This window comes from Poromitra crassiceps, assembly GCF_964638095.1.
Source record: "Poromitra crassiceps genome assembly, chromosome: 6".
Taxonomy (NCBI): Eukaryota; Metazoa; Chordata; class Actinopteri; order Beryciformes; family Melamphaidae; genus Poromitra; species Poromitra crassiceps.
Window position 1 is genome coordinate 40437140 of NC_139627.1, and position 14254 is coordinate 40451393.

The window sequence follows — 14254 nt, forward strand, 5'->3', positions numbered from 1 at the left end:
AGAGTGTGTTGTCATCTACTAGCGTAGGCTGCCGTCTAGTGTCGGGTTTAGGTAACTGCTGGGCTGGCTTGGTGAAACATCATGCATTTTTCCAAAGCAGAGCCAAGAGGGATTCAAAGGGGGACAGGGGCCAACTCAAAACCTTTACAGTGTTACATCAAAAAGGCCCGTTCGTTTACTTGAAAGTTGAAAGCACAGCCAGCTGTATCTGTTGGCAACAAGATACAAAGAGAATCATGGTGTTTGTAGGTAACCCAAGAAAAAGGAAGCTAATTGAAGGGGCGATCAATAATAATGTAAAGCATGATGCTTTTTGTGGGGCGTAACGCACCAAGTAAACAAAGATGGTAGAAAAAGAAAGACTCCACAGAGGAGGCCCTGCTCCCTTTGGCTGGCTTGATGAACATTATAGGAGTCCACCAGTAACGCGAGCCAAAATAACACGATTCTTTATTTTCTCTGTGGAGAAATTCTCTCTCGGCGAGCCCCCCTCCACAGGGCGGGCAGAGCTGTAGGATTCAGTTTCAGTAGGGCAGCCAACACTGGGGGTTCCAACATGGTCCTCTGGCTGAAAGGGGGTCTTTACTCGTTACGACCCCCCCCCCCCCCCCCCTTCCTGGGGGAAGCAGGCAGAATAAGCAAGCTGGTAAAGGCTGAGCGTGAAGACAGAAGCTGAGGATTCATTTGAAGTCCATTAGGCCACACCTCCCACTCCCTCTCTGACGAGCTGATGCAGCTATGGAGCATCTGCAGCCTCTGGCTCATCCTCACTTTAGGGGCTCTTTGGTGCTGACAGCCATCACCAGACGCCACAGTGCTTCTCGCCCTGCACTGTCTGCTTGAACAATCCTGCACTACTTTTCAGATTCTTATTATGGAGGACTGCATTATCTACAGTCTACTACTGTAGGCCTATCTCTGGACATCTTCTCTGCACGTATGCTCCCTCATGCACAATAGTTCTGTTAATGATATGAGCACAGGCGACGATGCAAATGCCTCTGGAGTTTTTAATAAGATGGACAGGACAGCTAGTAATGCAGATATCAAAATATTCATGTTTTATTGTTCTGTCTTTGTCATCTATATCTATATTGATTAGGCGTATGGTTTCTACACACCTAGACACTTGTGTATCTATGGCCCTCTGTAGACCTGTTGATGGGAACACAAACACATTTTGGGGCACCCAAATGTCACATTTCAGATATTTTTTATGCCTCAGCTGGCGACAGCCATGGCCGGAGGCATTATGTTTTCGGGTTGTCCGTACGTACTTCCCATTCTCGTTAATGTAACATGAATACCTTGAGGGAATTTCTTCAAATTTGGCACAAGGACGAACTGATTTGATTTTGGTGGTCAAAGATCAAAGTTCAAGATCACTGTGACCTCATGTCCGCCAAATTCTTGAGAACAACATATCTTAGGAACACCTTGAGGCAATTTCTTCAAATTTGGCACAAACGTCTACTTGGAATCAAGGATGAACTGATTCGATTTTGGGGATCAAAGGTCAAAGTTCAATGTCAATGTGACCTCATGTCTGTCCCATTCTCACGAACGGAATATCTCAGAAACGTCGGAGCTAGAGGGAATTTCATTACATTTGGCGCAAACAGCCACTTGGACTCAAGGATTAACTGATTACAATTTGGTGGTCAAAGGTCAAGGTCACTGTGACCTCACCAAATATGCTTAAGTCCATTACTCAAGAATTCATATAGGCTAATTATGACAACATTTCAGACAAATGTCTAACAGGATAAAATGAAGTGATGATATTTTATAAACAAAAGTTCAAAGGTCAACTTCACTGTGTAACATCATGTTTTTCTTACCACCATAGCTGAGAAAACAATCTTAGGTCATTCTACAACAACTTGAGTGCTGTCACTTACATTTGCAGACACCAAAATCCTTAAGTTGACCTAATAATCACATTTTGGACCACAATATATTATATTGGACCCCAAGATATTTGTATGAGCCCACCCTCTTCACTTCCTCTGCCTGGATGACAACCAGGACATAGGGGGCCTCCTGTTCCTCTGGTCGTCCACAAGTTCATTGGTTTTCCGGATACAGTATTGAGCTTCAGGTGGTTGTCGTTGCACCGTGTGACAAAGCTCTCCAGCAGTCCTCTGTAAAAAAAAAAAAAAACGTCTCTGAGTGAAGTCAGCATGTTTTCATTGGAAATTATTCACTGGAATCATACATGTCAATATAGTGATAACTTACACTTGTCGACGGAGGCATACAACCGCGAGGCGGTTATTTAGTCTTCATGCGCGCCCTCTGATTTTCTTATGTTCCACATTTTGCCGTATTTCCTATTTCTGATACATTATATTGTTAATATTTTTCCATTCGACTTCTTTGCCTCAAGGTCTACTGTTACTGCTCTTAATGCTTGAGTCCATTGTTTTTCATATTGTATCATTTGAGCATTTCGACCTATAGTGCGTTCTGGTATTGAAATTGTTTTCTGTATTCCTGTTTGCTATTACTATTACTATACAGTATTTCTTATTCCAATTTGCTGCTGAAATGGCCCGATCTTCCCACAGGAATCATCAGTTGAATCTTATTTTACATCATGGTAACCAGCTAGTTGAATATGAGTCTTTGTCGCATATCTTGTTGCACAGAAAATAATACATGACCAGACAAAGAACTCCATTTTTGCTCCAGATGAGTCAATAAGAAAGGATGGAAATGATTCATGCTCAAAGCTCTTCCTACTTCCTCTAACCTCTCCAGACTCATCCTCCTCCTGATTGGATGACTGCAGCGCAGGAGCATCAACCAATCCAGTGTCACAGCACCACTATTGTACTTGTATAATGGGAGTGTGGGCAACGGACAAATCAGAAAATTTATATTCTGCATAATTTAATCTCCAAATGAATGACAAAGCCGCTAGATTAACATTTACTGTTATAATTACTAGCACAAAATGTAAACAAGTTGTGGTACTTGTCAAAGGATATAAGGTTACACCAATCCTTAGTTAACAAAAGAATGAATCGGACTTAATCTTATGTTTAAGACATTCGGTGATCAACTTGAGGTTGATGCTTCTTTCTGAATGGATAGCTTTTTTTTTATTAACTCGACATGCCAAAGGGAGTTGGCGTCCATCGTTCGATTTACACAAATAACTACCCAGTAGATAATCAATACATTTGTCACACTAGAATTGCACTGAATGCAAGTATATTCACAAGCGGCAACATTACCATTGCACAGTTAGTGAGTGTACAATACCCATCCAGAATATGAAATGGAGGCAAGAATGACAGGATATAAAAGGCAAAAATTTATTCAATATCTTTTGTACAGATAACGGCACGATGCTCAATTATTTCTAAAATCAATTTCTGAAACATCCTAAATGTCTCTTTATGTGCACACATTGCATTTATTCAGTAGGAGGGAAAATCTTAGAACAACGAAGACAAGAGCCTTGTCTTGGATTAAAGCCGGAGAAAATATCAATGAAACAACCGTAATGAATGACACAGGTATGTTGATTACTACTTCAAACTTCACATTAAAATCGGACGCGTTTCCCTTTTTCAAATCGGCAGCTTTAGAGAAGACAGTGGAGTACAACGAAACCGCAGATAGACATGCAGTGGTGTCATCACATTAGCTCCGTTCAAATCCACCCTCACCCGGCCGTCGGGACTACAGCGGGACTAGCAGGTCAATACAAAGGGAGAGGAGGGGGACTAGTCAAGTCATACTTTAATCTGAACACCAAAAGGACAAAGACTAGGAGATACCCACTGAAACACCAAAAGGACCGTCTCCCTCACAGAACCGCCTCCAACTTCAAGTATTCCCTCCGGCTCCAGCATCGCTTCAAGTATTCCCGCCGCGAACTCCGACCTTCAATTTCATTACCATTTCTTAGGTTTACAACATAAGCTATGATATAAGTGCACTCGAGATTCATCTATACATAGAAAAATAATTATAGCAATAATAGTAATAATAATCATCACAATAATTTTGCATTTCATTTTTATACACAACTGCAATGCTTTATCACTTTACACCGTGGCATCGCAGTTCCCCGCCCCCTGAGTGTAATGTTCAAGTTTAACCCCTGTAGTTACCGAAATGCACACAGGAACCTTGGTTTGGTTATTTAAATAACATTAATAGCAAATCATTGACAACGGCACGGATTAGAATCAGAGTAACGATGCCTCTCCACAGACTGATGTGCTCGTGTGCGACAGACGCTTTGTATGTACAAGCTGCTGATCGACCGTGTGTCTCATCATCTTGCTCATTGATCTCAGACACTGTCAGCCTTCACCCTGGAAAAGAAACAGGACTGTTGACAAACCTATAGAGGCAAAGTGACCGCCTACTTCCTGCTTCAGCAGCACTGTACCAGAGATTTTCATCCGCCATTTATTTTCCCATACACTTTTTGTAAAATGCGTATAAAAATAGTTTTACTGGTTCAAACCAAACGGTACAGATATATTTAGAAACAGGAGAGATCTCATAACATTTCACTGGGACCAAAACGTTTAAAAAATGCGGGTTTAAAGAAAATATTTTTTCTATGTTTTGGTCCAAGTGAAATGTTCTATGGTCTCTCCCGATTATAGCGTTAGCTGAATCGTTTGGTTTGACGAAGTAAAAATAATTTAGAAGCATTTTACTAAATGTCTATGGGAAAATAAATGGCGGATGAAAATCTCTGGTACAGTGCTGAAGCAGGATGTGACGTTCCACTTTGCCTCTCTATTTCATAAGGCGCTCTGGAGAATCAATGCTGATAGTGAAGCCCATGTGATCACAATACACTCCGGTCTACCCACAGAAAAGACACACACTCATATCCTCTTCACACACTGTGCTGCCGTAAACTCACACTCCCTCTTTAAAAAGGAACAGCTCACCCTAAAATCCAAAATACATATATTCCCTCTCGCCTGTAGTGCTATTTATCCATCTATATCGTTTTGTGTTAGTTGCCTGAGTTTTGGAGATATCGGCCGCAGAGTTTCTGCCTTCTCTCCAATACAATGGCACTGGATGGCACTCGGCTTGTGGTGCTCAAAGTGCCAAAGAAATACATTTGATAAACTCAACACAGCAATGTCTCTTTCCAGAAATAATGACCTCGTTACTCAAGATAATTCACAGTTATGAGCAGTTTCATGGAGGAACTATTTTCTTGTGACCGAACTACACCCGCTAGTTGCTAGCTAGTTCCTACATGAGTCTGCAAAAGAAAATAGTTCCTACATAAAACTGCTCACAATAAAGTCTGTGCATTATCTTGAGTAACCGGGTCATGATTTCTGGAAAGAGACAATGCTGTTGAGTTAAAAAAAAAAAAAAAAATTGGTGCTTCGAGCACTACAAGCCGAGTGCCATCCAGTTCCATTATATTGAAGAGAAGGCAGACATTTCTGCAGGCGATATCTCCAAAACTCAGGCAACTAACACAAAACAATGGATAAATAGCACTACAGGTGAGGAAAAATATCAATTTTGGATTTTAGGGTGAGCTGTCCCTTTAAACAGTTCCATGAACAGGGTTCCCACAGCACACTCGCATGGACATCAATTTAAGGTATTTTCAATGACTTTCATGGACTTGTTTGGTGGAATTCAAGGACACAATTTGGCTTAAATGTTTGTTGTTTTTTACTGGTGATCTTGCCAAGTAAAACAAAAAAACACACATGGAATGAAATCAGCTATTTTAAAAACTGCTGCTAACAACGCAAAAATAGCCAAGTACTTTCAAGGCAATCGATTCATTTTCAAAAACTTTTAATAGTGAATAGAAAAAAGGGAGCTTCTTGATGCTTATAAAGAATTTAATAAAGAAGTAATGTACAGGTATACTTAAATAGTTAATACACAGTACATCTTCAGGAAAGGACAAGGGCACAAGAGACGCGTCTCCTGTACATTACTTCTTTATTAAATTCTTTATAAGCATCAAGAAGCTCCCTTTTTTCTATTCACTGTTTATATTGGCCTGCTGAGCTACCTTGTCGCCACTTTTTGATTTTTCCCAAAAACTTTTAATGCCTTATTCTTTATTTCTCAAATCCACTAAATTTCAAAATTTTTCCAGGCCGGTGGGAACCCTGCCCGAAGGACGTAGACGTGCAAACCAAGCACAAAGCATATCAGATATTCAGTTCAGTGTGGCTCAGCCTTGCATGCTGTCACTCCCACCCACCTCAGTCTCTGCTCGGCCCGCCTCAGGAGGCGGCGGCAATGCAGCTGCGGCATTTGTACAACTTCTGGTCATGGGTACGGATGTGGTTCCGTACGTTCCTCAGTCGAAAGAACGTCTTACTGCAGAGCTGCACAGCGCAGAGGGAGGAAGACGAAGGGTTAACAGCACAGAAACTCATAGAGAAGGAGTGAAGATAGGGGAGAGATTGGACTAACACTGAGGATGCAGATGGGGTGACACTAGCCTTTTTCACTTGCCACCCATTTCGTGTCTAAAAAGCGGGAATGAACACAGGTGCAAGCAAAAAAGTAAGGAGGGCCCCGGCACTGGATCACCGAATGAATTGGAAGTAGGAAACCCTCATTAATGTTCTGCATGCCCCTGTGTTACTTCCTGCCTTTAGGACACAGTATGGCTGAATTGGGTGGGAAGTGAGAAAGGCGAATAGTAGCCTCCAGAGCCAAGTGGGTCCAGGTATGGTTTAAGGCTGCCGTTTGCTTACCGGACATGGCCAGTGTTTGCCCTCGATGTGCCTGAGGCGATGCATGATGAGAGCAACACAGTCCGTGTAGGTGGTGCAGCACTGCGGACAGGTGTGGGCCGACTTCAGGGCCTTGGGGGCCTGACTACGAGGGCCCCGAAGCTGCTTTAGCCTCGCCCGACGGATGGATTCCAACAAGACGCATTTTCTGCCACCCACAGGGAGGACTTTACCTTGCTGCTGCAGATACAGGAAGAAGACAAACAGAACAGTTACACCTTACAGTTATGTACGTTAGCATGGAAGCTAAAATACAATTTCTCAAACGTTAACGTGTCAGATGGACCATTATGTGCAAAATCGAGAACACGACTTTGAAGCGAGCAATGCAAATCTAAAATGTGGTGATTAACCTCTGAAAAGTATTGTAAGTATTACTCTGTGTGTAGGTACATCTCCCTAATACAGGGTTTTTTCAAAGTCTGAGACTGCGGGCCTCCCCCCCAAGACAAAGCTTGGGAAAATGCGCCCCCCCCCCCCCCCTCGCCCAATTCCTGGATGCCTATTGGATCGTGATTATGTTATTTGATCCTGTAGACACTCAATAATTGAGCCAAGATAGGCTGATATTACTATTTGACATACTTCAGACAACACCAAATACTGTACATAATAAAAAAGGTGTCTGAAGGTATTTATTTGTATCGGACTCTAGGAAAGTGGGAAAAACGGTCAAATTCCCACAAACTACTGAATTTATATACTTTAACAAAATCACTATTCTATGTGATCTCCTTTTGATAACTAATAACAAATGTAATATTTTTTCACTTCCATTCACTGTGCCTCCCCAGAAACTGCTTGGAGGCCCCCTGGGGAGGCCCGCCTCCCACTTTGAAAACCTCTGCCCCAATACATAATGCAGGGTATTACACAGTTTTAAGTACAGTGATATTATTACAGTACTTTTCCATATATTAATACACAGTTCATTGCAGTGGAATAAGGCCATTGCAATGCATTACTTAAATTATTTTACAGAATCCTTGTCTGAACTATTATGGTAGTGGAAACAATACTCCAAAGAAAAACACAAATATGTTTATCTAGATGACTCTCTGCACAGCTTGGATTTAGATTAGACTTGCTAACTCCTAAAAGAAGGTGAGGTTAGGTTATGACTAACAAAGAATTAAATTAATTGATCCAATTTCTACAGTGTATCTTCTCTACTGCCATTTTCTGGATGATTTATAGCCACAGAAACATGAATCACTCCCCACTGCGATGTACCTTTGGTATGGTCCGTGTGCTCTTTGACCCTGCAGATTTGGCCAGAACCAGAGTGTTGTTCTGGGAGTTTGGCCTGGGTCTCTGGACCCGGCTTTGGCTCACACTCGTCTCCTGCCTCTCCGTCTTCACCCGAGGCAGGGCAGAGGGGGATCCCCTGGTTCTCAGGGCCCTGTGCTGAGGCTCCTCGGCACCGAATTTCTCTCCCACTTGTGACACGGAGCGCGTCAGGCAGATATCCACGCTCTCCTCCTCCCTCTTCACTACCGCCACGGGCACCCCTGCCGGCCGACAGAAGCTGAACAGAAAGCCTGGGTCCAGTAGTTTGATGGGGGGCTTGCTCTGCCGCTTGCCTAAGTCTGGTGAGGGAGGATCGGGGAAGGGTCCATCCACCGGCACGGGGTCCGCTGGCTCTTCTTTAATGACCTTGTACAGAGGATGGCTGTAGATGGACGGTGGAGGTGCGGGGTCAGATGTTTGCAGGCCCTCAGATTCGTTACCCTGAACTCTCGGTCTAGTGTCCACCAGCCCCCTTAGTCCCTGGCTCCCTGACATCCTTCCCTCCTCTCTGGGCTTACGCTGTGTCTTCTCAGCCTCCATCGCTGCGCTCCGCCTAACCTTGGCCTTTGTCACCGGTCGAGCGCTGTTGTAGCGCAGCGTTCGTCTGACCGCCACGGTCACCTTGTTCCTGGCACGTGTCCTCGGTGGCGGCGGCGGCCTGCGAGGTGTGCGGCCACGGCGACTGTTTGATGGGAGTGCAGGACCTGAGATGGAGTACTCCACTGGTTCTGCTTTCACCCTGACCGTGTTCCTCGCCCGGGTTTTGGACTTGTTGTGGCGAGGAGGGGGCGGGGCAGGAAGCGGGGCTCTACCACCCCTCCTCGCCGAGCGTCTGAGTTCCCTGCCCCCGAAGGCAGGCCCGGACGCAGGCTGGAGCACGTCGGGTGACGCCCCTTTGCTTCGCATGCTCCTGTCACTGGGAGGGACAGGTCGAGGGGAGGACTTTGGCCTCTTCACCCTCATCTCCTCCACAGGTTCGGTCTTGATGACCTTGTTGAGGAAGCGAGTGTTGACGGGGTTACAGAGGGGAAGTGACAGCGGCAGATCCCCAAATGTCAGTCCCGGGGCTGGGGGGCGGGGTTTCCGTCGCTTTGTCAGCGAGTAGTTGTTGGCCTTCAGCTTCCTCAGGCGTTTCTTCTGTTTCCAGCCAATCAGATCTTCCGGTCTGGGGAGGAGGGCGGTCCTCTGCAGCCCCAGGACGTTCATGAGCCTGTACTTCTCCTGTGCTCGTGCATAATCTTCTTCATCCTCTCCCACTGTCACCACTTCCTGCTTTACCCTAACTGGACTACACACATCAGCGGGCCTCGATCTGGGGGTGCAGGGAAGCTGTGGAAAGATAGAGGGAGATTTTCTGTTTCGCCGAGGGCTCTCTGGCCAGGGCAGCAGCTTCTCAACCTGCTGGGCGGCACCAGGAGAGGAGCGGAGAAGACGGGTGTTTGAGGGGGATGAGGGGGGACAATTCCGTGACTGCGGGCCGGTTGTGGAGTTTCGAGGGGCTGTGGCCTTCTTGGAAGAGGGAGATTTGAAGTCCATGAGCTTCATCCTGTGTGTGGGACTGAGAGGGACGCAGTTGTGGCCTTGGGGCTGCAATCTGGTCGGTCCGCGCAAAATGCGCCTGGGGCTTTCTACTAAAGACTCATCTGATGCATCCAGCGTCAGCCTGAAGCCGTCATTCAGCTTCTCCTCTCCTGCTGAGAGCCTCTTCCTTTTCCTCTGCTGCTGGTGAAGCTGGTGGCGTGGACCAGCACCCGCTGAGGGAAAGCCCCTGCCTGGGGACTCCATCCTGGGGCAGCGCGAGGGCAGCTGCTCCTGCTCTTTCAGGAGGGCAGAGCAGGCTTCCACGGCGAGCCACATGCCCAGGTGGCGGGCCATGGCGATGACTTCGGGCAGGTGCTCCTTGCGCACGCACAGCGTGGAGGAGTACGAGAAATCCAGTAGGGGGAGCAGGCTCTCCTCGCTGAAACCTGAGAGACAGGAAGCCTTTAATTAGAACCCGGGTCAGTGAGTGAGTGAGATGAGCGAGATGAAAGAGAGTGGCCGTAAACAGAGGGTCAGACAGACAGTGGGAGTCAAGTGTCAACATAAGGGGGGACTAGGAATGTAACAACTGCTTTAAATCAGAGCAACCTCTGCTCCTATCAGACGAGACACACAGAGGACAAAAGTCACGTGAAGGAAAACAGTGGCCATGCCATGATGTTTATCAAGGTCAGTTTGGTCTCTAGGCATCTGCCCTCCGTCCTACCGGTGAGGTCCACGTCCGCCTTCGTGCTGGAGCCCATCTCGGAGAAGATCTCCTGGAAGTACTCGCTGACGGCCGCCAGCACGGCTCTGTGGGCAGAGTAGGATCGCCCGTCCGTCCGCAGGGTGATGTCACAGAACAGTCCCGCCTCCCGCTGACTCCTCAGCTTGCTCAGCACGTCACCGCTGTGCGACGCCACCGTCGTCGAGACGCATCCGCCGACACCCCGGTCCTCCTGAGAGACAGAGGGCGACATGATTACATTAGAGAGGAATAGAATGTGTGAGAAGAAGGCACTTTTGGAATATATCAGCGTGTGAGAGAGGAATTGAGTTCAGTGAGAGGGAGCGAGACCAAGTGTGAATTGAAACGTGACAGTTGCAGCAAAACTGACAAAACCGGGGAAGAGACGAGAGTTTAACAGGAGGGTGCCGCACAGCTGAGCATCATGGGAAAGGGTGACTTATAGATAGAGGGGCGGGGAGAGAGGATGCCTTTATTGAATAATAATATCAAATAATTGCCAACTCTTTTCCATGGAAAGTAGCTATTGGCTGCTCAGAAAGTCGCTCCAAGTCCCCACGTGATAATTTGCATAACAATATATATATGGCTGTAGTTGTTATGCACCCTGAGGCGTAGCCCGTTTGAGTGCTGACCCCGCCCAACTGGGCCAGTTTCAGCGTAATTACAACTTACAAGTGGGAGGGAGGGGCTAAGCTGTGTGCAAGAGAAGGGCTGTGATCATCAGACCTCTCTTGATTAGACAAGCAAGTACAGAAACCCGGCATGATCAGCCGTATCAATTTATTGGCAAATGCTTTTGTAACCGAGTGGATCAGAGTCCCTGTGAGTCCTGAGTGGTAGCGTGTGTGCTATGGAAGTGTGAGAGTGTGGGTTTGAATCCTGCCGCCACCCCTGGGCAAGCCATTAACCCATTGATACCTGATGCAGCATTTGCGTGTATATCCCTCATTTGTGTGTGTATCCCTTTGTGGACGTGGTTCGCGGTCTTAAAGGGATACACACACAAATGCTGCATCATCAATGGGTTAACATGGGTTACACTTTGGGATTCAACACAGTAACATTGCTTCCCATGCTCAGAAAAATGTGATTTGTCTCTAGTCCCTTCTGAGAAATGAAGTTGCCAGGGGGGTCTGAAAAGTCGCTAAGTCTAGCGACAAAGTCACCAAGTCGGCAAAACAGCTCAAGGCAGCACTGCTTGTCGGAGCAGCTGCTGTAGTACAGCTGGACTCTGTGGCTCTGCTCAGCCCTTACCTCTGCTCTCTTGCTGCGCTGTCCCAGGCACTCTGGACAGCCCAGGACAAAGTCTCGGATCTGGAAGTACATTCCTGCGGGGGGGGGGGGGGGGGGGGGGGGGGGGGGACAATAACGCCAACATTAGAATGTGAAGCAAAGGAGGAGCCGGGGCCATGATTAACGGCATCCTTTCATGTCTGATTCAGACTGTTTCTTTAATCTTTTGATTGATTAAATCACTGTGTGAACGTGTTACAAAGGTACTACACGTCCTCATATTAAGGAATGACTACCCTGTGCTCAGGGAAACAAAGTTAACTAGAGAATTCACAACTAGGATTCAGAGAGACCCCCCTCCAGCGTTGTAGCAGCCTATAATAGTCTACTGTGTATGTTACAGTAGTGCCTTAGAAAGGTTCCAGGGGAACCCCCGCAAACTGATGAACTACAATTACTCTGTATAAGAAGTTAACAGAATTGTTGCAGGTTAACTACCTACAATACAGACAGTGTGGAATTCTGGACAAAATCCTATCCCACATTAAAAAAATATCTCAGGTTTGGGTTCAAATGGGGCTCTGTGGGCCTAATGTGGACTAATATGGTCCTTGGTGTGGGGAAAGGATTAGAATAATTACATGACTATGCAGGCAGGAACCACATGATCCTGAAGTCAGATGCAATTGATGTTCATACCCTCCCACCAGTAGTTCTCCGCCACGCATCTGTAGGTCTCCTCCTGGGAGCAGTGGCGCAGGCCGGGCCGCCTCCGGTGGAAGGTGGAGATCGCCTCGTGTCTCCGGTCCGCATCCAAAACCTCCCGGTAGTTGATGAAGCCCCTCTCCAGCTTCTTACGGTACAACAGCCCGTCGATCACCTCAAAGTTGGGCGAGTCGCGCGGCGTCGGTCCACCACGCCCTTTCAAGTTGACGACTGAATCCATCTCCCCGTCTCCGTCCGACCACGGTTTGGACGGACAAAACGTCTCTGCGTTCCCGTAATGAGCGCTATTATATGTGCAGTCTCCGGCCATATTTAACGGGTTTGATTATCCTGATGTGTTAATGTAACTTTATCCCGAGACGCACTACTACGCGTGAAAGTGAAATAAACAAACTCAACCCGACGCGCCCCTGGCCTGTGCGTCACGGCGCACCGGGAACTGCAGCAGCCAAAGTTTCCCCGGCCAGCCCCGTCTCGAATCCCGACATAAACTCCACGTGGGCCCGGTGACAGGAGAGAGACCACCGGCAGCCTAGCTACGAGTCCCGACAATCAAACGCTGGCAGCATCGTAGTTTTAGGGTATCGTATTCCATTGGACGGCTGTAACAGATCCAGGTCAGTTAGCGGAAATTGCCTCATTATTGCTCATAGAGGTGTTGTCATCGGCGCTTTGAACTTATAGGTTAACAGCTACACATTTGTTTTTAAATATGCTCAGATTTAGTGAGCATAATTCTACTGCAAGCTGTACGTTACATATATGTCCATCTCTTCTCTATCTAACGTACCAAAACAGTTGCTGGAATAAACTAAAATCGATTAACTGTTAGTATTTCAACGGAATCTTTTGTTTGTGTTTGCCTGTAATTTTGTCTTTACACCAACGTCAACTGTTCACCCAAGTGTGGATAATAAATGCAGGAATAACGTTATCGCGCCAATCTCTGGCGTAAACACCAAGTGATAGAAAGTCCCATGCAGTTTCACAATGACCACGCAAAGCAGGAACCAGCGCCAACAGTCCGGTTGATCAGCAGTCCCTCTGCCCGGGCTCAGTGGTCAGGGCTGGCCTGTGAAGCAGCTTTACCTCCGGCTGTGTCAACTTGAGATTTCTTTTCGCTAACTCGACTCGGAAGCAACATGATGATGATGCAGCTTTATCGGCTCAGCATCGCTCGCGACTTCAACGACCCGAACGCGAGGTTGTCTGCCCGATATACCATGTCAAATGTTGCGAATCACCCGTCAAAAGCGAGCCAACAAGCTCCGGGTCGATAGCCAAACCATCCCATACCGCTCTCGTTCACGTAAAGCCAGTCAGATGATCAATAATCCGATTTTTTTGAATTCGTAACCTTCTGTTTGTTACCGAAGAACAGAAACCGAGACGCCTCATCCCCGCCTTCTGAACAAAAGCCATTAGCAGAAGCTTTAAAGAGCCTCCGCGAGTCGAAATGTCATTGGCTGATAGAACTGCCACTCGGCTCGTTTTTTCTCTCGTGCATCATGGTAGGTTGTTCGCACACGATGTCAGTAGTAGTCGTCACTCACTAGTACTACTCACTGTTTAAATTGACTGCCATCAGAGCGTAATAATGGGATATACATCCATCCATCCATCCATCGATCCTTGGCTCTTTCCCTTCTGTGATAAGGGAAGTATTCAGTCCAGTGTCCGCATTTTATGTCATCTGCAAGCCCCAAATATGACATGACCAATACTACAGCCAAAAATAACCACACTGCTAAGTGGCTTTTATTGTAGCTATCAATGTAATTTAGTGTGATTTCGTTCACACACATTTCCATGGATAAAATCTCAAAACTTTTCATTGACTTTGCAAGGATCCATAATGGAATTCCCATGTAATTTGAGGTGGTGACTCCAAATACCAGAAATTAAGACTACACTGGACAGATTTGGCATTCAGTCTACATGACACATAGCCTAAGGTGACCAG

At 46.5% G+C, this 14254-nt stretch overlaps 1 protein-coding gene across 2 annotated transcripts; it reads right to left on the reverse strand.

Annotated features, from left to right (window-relative positions):
- Nucleotides 1-2054: 2054 nt before the first annotated feature.
- Nucleotides 2055-13622, reverse strand: LOC310778343 (uncharacterized protein). 2 transcript variants are annotated; one of them, XM_083638739.1, is made up of 7 exons: nt 12265-13622; nt 11587-11660; nt 10309-10540; nt 8004-10027; nt 6732-6950; nt 6230-6356; nt 2055-2144 (listed from the first exon to the last, which is right to left on the reverse strand). In XM_083638739.1, the coding sequence occupies exons 1-6, from the start codon at nt 12599-12601 to the stop codon at nt 6252-6254; spliced, it is 2991 nt and encodes a 996-aa protein (XP_083494865.1). In that variant the 5' UTR covers nt 12602-13622; the 3' UTR covers nt 2055-2144; nt 6230-6251. The 2 variants fall into 2 exon arrangements, with proteins under 2 accessions (XP_083494865.1, XP_083494864.1); XM_083638738.1 differs by lacking the exon at nt 2055-2144 and adding an exon at nt 3357-4334.
- Between the last annotated feature and the right edge of the window lie 632 nt (nt 13623-14254).

Bases quoted from the DNA above. Each gene is read 5' to 3' on its own strand.
- LOC310778343 (XM_083638739.1), bottom strand. From the start codon at position 12,601: ATGGCCGGAGACTGCACATATAATAGCGCTCATTACGGGAACGCAGAG. The intron at 10,028-10,308 runs GTAGGACGGAGG...CCTGTCTCTCAG, and splicing joins GGCGGACGTGGACCTCACCG to GTTTCAGCGAGGAGAGCCTG. The intron at 6,951-8,003 runs GTACATCGCAGT...CTGTATCTGCAG, and splicing joins GCACACGGACCATACCAAAG to CAGCAAGGTAAAGTCCTCCC.